This window comes from Macrobrachium nipponense, chromosome 47 (assembly GCF_015104395.2).
Source record: "Macrobrachium nipponense isolate FS-2020 chromosome 47, ASM1510439v2, whole genome shotgun sequence".
In the NCBI taxonomy this organism is placed as follows: Eukaryota; Metazoa; Arthropoda; class Malacostraca; order Decapoda; family Palaemonidae; genus Macrobrachium; species Macrobrachium nipponense.
In genome coordinates this window covers 22,347,420-22,353,071 of record NC_087222.1, presented here as the reverse complement: position 1 = coordinate 22,353,071, position 5,652 = coordinate 22,347,420, and the positions used below count along the sequence as shown (strand labels likewise).

The window sequence follows — 5,652 nt, the reverse complement described above, 5'->3', positions numbered from 1 at the left end:
TGGTAGTTGGAGGAGGAATAACCAGAACAGACAACTGGAGTCTTACAAGCCCGATTTCGACAGGAATATGAATAATAATAGTAATAATGATAATAAACCTAGTAGTAGGGTAATAATGTAAGTTCTCTTAGTTGTTAATACCAGTAGGAATGTAGGTAACACTAAAGCTTCGGAGTCAGGAATAGTTTGTTTTTGGTGCAGCAGGAGAGGTCATGTCGAGGCGAAATGTTTCTCGAGAAAGAAATATTTCAAAAGAAAACCCTGAAACCCTGTCAATGTGTAATAGTAGATAAACCGCCCAAGGAAGACAAATCTAGATGACTTAGATTTCGTAAGTACATAACGGATGGATCTATTTTCACGGATAAAACTAAACATAATGGGATAAAAATTAAAGTATTGAGAGGGTTTGTCCCGGATGGATATGTTTATAAGAATGATGAATATGTAGTATTGGGTGGTTTCCCCCGAATGCAGTGGATTTCATACCCACTAGAAACCTTTTGTCTTGACACTAATTATTTTTCAGGTGAGATAAAATTGGCGGTTGTTGATAGTTTGGCCAATTCCCTAAAGATAGATTTAATATTTGCTAACGATTTGTCCATTACTGATTATCTTGTATCTTTCCAATTCTGTCTGTGGTCGAAGTAGGGGACGACCACTGCCTCCCCTATGATTGATGTTTTTTAAACCTATCTCGGTAATAACGAGGTCAAAAGCAAAATAGGTTGACCTGGCCGAGGTGAATTGACTTGGATGTGATTGATGGACATAAGACTGACTTTGTGACAAATGGTATACCTAATTTTCGAGACATGGAGTGGAATTCCAAGGCTTTTAGAAAAGCCCAAACTTTTGAATTTCATGAATTTATTAGTAGTGATAGTAATGATTTATCGAAGCCAGCATTCTGTAAAGAGAGAGGGTTGCTCTTCAGGGTTAGTAGGTCAGCTGATGCACCTGTGATCAGGTAGAGGTTCCCCGTCAGTTGGTAGTTCCTGAAAAGTAAAGGAACAAAATTTTGTTCTTGGCTCATGAAAACAATCTTGCTGGGCATTTTGGGGTCAGAAAAACGTTTCAGAAGGTTGCACGGCATTTTTATTGGCCCCGAATGCGCCGAGATGTAAAGCACTATGTACTGTCATGCAGGGTGTGTCAGTTGGTGGGGAAGCCCAACCAAAAGATACCTAAAGCCCCACTTATTTCCATACCTTCAGTTGGGGGAGCCTTTTAGAGAGGTGGTAATCGATGTTGTGGGTACTAATTTCACCTGCAAATATTTTTAGAATGAAATTTCTAAATTAGGGATAAAACACACTACCTCTTCCCGGATCACCCTGAGAGTCAGGGCCAGGTGGAACGGTTCCACCAGACCCTGAAGTCTGTTTTGAAAAAGTTTTGTATGGAGTCAGGAAGAGAGTGGGATAAGGAGGTCCCATTTGCCTTATTCACTATTCGTTCCATTCCAAATGAAGCTTTGGGATACTCTCCTTTCGAGCTTGGTTTTGGGCCTTGTGTGCACGGGCCCTTGGAAGTTGTACGTGAACATCTGGAGGGGGAGACTCCCGAGGTCAACATTCTTGATTATTTGTCAGGGCTTCAGGAGAAATTAAGAAAGGCATGGGAGTTTGCTAAAGAGAATTTAGCAGAAAGCCAGAGGTGATGGAAAACAAATACGATGTTGGGACTCAAAAAAGGGTGTTTAAACCTGGAGATAGTGTTCTAGTTTTAGTTTTGTTGCCCTTCCCAGGAAACCCTTTGAGGGCTCAGTTTTCTTTGGGCCCTGGAACTCGTCACCATATATATATATATATATATAATATATATATATATATATCTATATATATATATATATATATATATATATATATATATGTGTGTGTGTGTGTGTGTGTGTGTGTGTGTGTGTGTGTGTACTATAAATGAATCACAAAAATTTGGAACATGATGAATATTTGAATAAATTAACAAGCCAAGAAAGAAAGTGAAACATTGGAGTACTGTGAGGCCTTTTGAATCAATGTCCTTTTGACATAATTGTAAAGATAAGTTTACAAAGAAAGGTCATACAAATGACAGATAAGAATCATAAAGGAAAATATTTACCTTGAATCCATCACACCTGGAGAATCAGTAACCTTCCCAAAACACCGGGGTACGTTTAAGGGGTTTGTTTACAATGAAATAAGTCCACTGCTCCAAAGCAGAGACAAGAAATCAAGAAGAGATAATACAGGGCAGTGACTGACTGCACAAAAACTGTTCAGTTTGGTAAACAATAAAACTAATTTTTTTACAAGGTAAATTTATTCACAAAAAAATATTAGCATATATATATATATATATATATATATATATATATATATATATAGAACAAAAATATCTAATAAGGTAACTATTTGTACTTAAGTCTGAGATTTTGTCTTTAAGATTATTCTATTGTGTTTGCAATGAGACGACATCTTGGTGACAAGACTTTATTGTACGAGACCAGAGAGCCGACTGACTCGCAAATGCGTTGCGGGTTAATCCTTGGCAGTGCGTTACATACCCCGCCTTAAGATTATATTTATACATGAGAAAAATTTAAAGGGGCAAATGTCACTATGAATATGGAAATGAGCAAGAAAAAAAATATTTTAGCTAACTTTTCAGTACAAAAACACGCAGTTACATACACTGAGTGCGTTGCTTAGTGGCACTCAAATACGCGTAATACATATACAGACAGAAAAAAGAATCAATTCTTGATACAATTGTACAATTGCATATCATATGAACAAACAACAAATAATATCAGCATTATATGAAGTCTTGGAGCCACTTGAGTCTACTGGCAGCCCTTTTGGCCTACTATAGTCAAACTCAGCCTTTTTGGCCACTAAGGCATTGGCCGCACAGTTGCCACAGTTCAGTGATGAAGAAATGTCTCTGATATTTTTATACTAACTAAATATATGCTAATTACTCTGTTTCATAATAAAACTAAATATGTTTAAGAATGACTTAAGTTTTTGATGGGAAAATGAATGTTACTAAAAATGTTTTCCTGAGATTTGACACCACCTCTGTGCTGGGTTAGTGCTCCGTTGCCAACTCAGCCCGACAAGGTCATTCTGTGTCATGGACCCACCATGTAAACATCTCCCGCTTCTCGCTGCCCCTGCCTTCACAATCAGACTAAGTGAATAATTTATAAAGTTAATCGGTACTTTTTAGATGAAAAGGCCAAAGCTGCTAAAGTAAGCAAAAGGACAGTTAGAAGGATTTGCTCCAAAGCCATCAAGAATGGTGGTCAGAGGCTGAACACGAGAAAGAGAGAGAGAGAGAGAGAGAAAGGTAGGGCAGAAGTACCTACCTAGGGAGGAGTGACAACGGTGTGGAAAATCCAGGGTAAACAAGGCCAATGCCTTAGTGGCCAAAAAGGCTGAGTTTGACTATAATGACACTGGGGTCCTGCCTGGGATGCGTTACTGGTTCTGTGGGCGTAGGACTCACGGAGGTGTCATGCTGAGATGCAGGTGCACTAGGAGGCGGAGCGATGACTCTCAAGTGTCGTCTGCTCCTTTTTGAGAGTCTGCCGCTCGCATTGAGCTTGTCTGTGTACTGATGATGGGGTCAAGTTTCTGATACTACGCCCATTCTGTCCCACTGCTTAGTAGCCTGGTTTTGTATGCGTACGTGGGTACCTAGTTTGATGGACAGCAGTCTCCTGGTGGTGTCAAGGGTGCGCATAGCCTCCTGAGATTTCGCCACTTGTAGTTCTCTTTGACATATTCTCCGTCTCCAATACCTGTCTACAAACAGGTGTCTTCTAGCCGTTGGTACCCCGTCACGCAGCTGGCGACCCGTTGCAAGCTGAAATGGCGACTTGTTGATCTCCCTCAGAGGCATGTTGAGATACTGGAGTATCGTCAGGGCCATCTTGTCTGACTCAAGGGCTCCACCTTTTGCCGTTCGACTGGGGATACTGGGCTGACGACAGACGGACCTTGACTCCCCATCTCCTGAAAAAGGCAACCATCTCCTCACTGGCTAAGTTTGTACCTCTGTCAGTCGATATTTGTTCTGGGGCTCCCCAACGTGAAAAATAGGATCGAAGGTGATTGCTTATTTTGTTGGACATGGCACCACAGGGGAAGTGAGCTATGTCTAACCAACCAGTTAGTCTGTCTGCATATACCATGTATACATTGCCTTCTATTTGGAACATATCTGTGACAACTTGGTGGAAGGGGTATTCTGCTGGCAGCGTGTGCATCATTTCTTTGGGAGGCAGTGAAGGGGCATGTTTATTACATGAAGTGCATTGGGCATGGCGATGCTGAAGGTCTCCTTCTATTCCCGGCCAGTAGACTGACTGCCTGGCCCTTCTAAGCATAGAGTCGAGGCCTTGGTGTCCTGCATGTAGGTTAGTGGCTACCTGATGACGTAAATCTTTGGGGATTAACAAACGTATGCATCCTTGGTCCACCGAGTATGTCACCAGATCCTGGTTGATGGCTAGCAGATCTTGAACACCAAAGAAGGGACAAAGGCAGGAAATTTCTTGTGACTTCTGTTGGAGCCAATCACCCGCTGTGACCCTAGCAACCAAAAGCTGATACACTGGGTCATTAGATGCGGCGCTCCTGACGCAGTCTTTATCCAACACGATGATGTCCGGGTCCAAGGTGGCAACGGATGCACATGCCACTGCCACTTGAATGTCGTCCTCCAAATCCACGTCAGAAGCTTTGTGGGGTGCTCGCATGGTTGGGTACCTTGAGAGAAAATCCACGGCAGTGTTCCTTTTTCTGGGCAGGTATATGATGTGGAACTTGAACTGGAGTGTCTTCTCCTTCAGGTTAATGATATCCTTAAGAGCCCTATCACCCAGCAGCTTTACAAGTGGATGGTGGTCCGTGATGATGGTGAGATTCGGGCATCCAAGTAGGAACAACCTGGCCTTCTGTAAGCACCAGGTGATTGCAAGGGCGTGTCCTTTATGGGGGCATACCCTGCTTCAGAGGGCGTGAGGTGCTGACTGTCACATAGGGCAAGACGCCAGCCACCCTTGCAACAAAAGGGGCTGTCAGTCCACTGACTGACAAGCGCAATACTGCTGGAGGACAATGACACCAATGCCTTCCTGGCTCCAATCTGTCGTGATACACCAAGCCGTCCTTGGCTAATTGACAGATGACCTCCCGTCCCTGATGGAGCTTGCTACGTAGCTGGCTATCCCAATAGACGTTTTTCCTCATGGGTTTTCTGAGGAGGTCTCTAAAGGGCTCCATGAGGGGCGCCACTGCAAGGAAGGGGTCTAACTGATTCATGAATCCAAACCATGACCTAATATCAGTGATAGAGGGCTTCTCTGGCATGTAGAAGTTACGAATGGCATCTAGTTGTTCGTCTGTAGGCTTGTATGACTCCCATCCCAAGTGGTACCCGGGCTTGAGTGTAATACCTGCAGAGGCACACGTTGACAGGAATTCATATACGTGCCAAAACGCCTCTTCGATGCTGTGATCGTATAGCAAGGTGTCGTCGATGCATTTATGCTTTTTGGTGATGTCTTGCAGGGCATCGTTGAACCTTTTCATGTAGGTGTTGGATGCCGAACAGTGACCCATGGATGTCCTACGATATCGATACCGCTCCCAT

The 5,652-nt window shown here is 42.9% G+C and overlaps 1 protein-coding gene across 1 annotated transcript; it reads right to left on the bottom strand.

Annotated features, from left to right (window-relative positions):
• Positions 1-3,937: 3,937 nt before the first annotated feature.
• Positions 3,938-4,756, bottom strand: LOC135204572 (uncharacterized protein K02A2.6-like). The gene has a single exon (XM_064234727.1). It carries the CDS (start codon positions 4,754-4,756, stop codon positions 3,938-3,940), a length of 819 nt encoding a protein of 272 aa, XP_064090797.1.
• Positions 4,757-5,652: the final 896 nt, after the last annotated feature.

What these genes read in the sequence shown, in the direction of transcription:
- LOC135204572 (XM_064234727.1), bottom strand. Translation starts at nt 4,756, where the DNA reads ATGCGAGCACCCCACAAAGCTTCTGACGTGGATTTGGAGGACGACATT.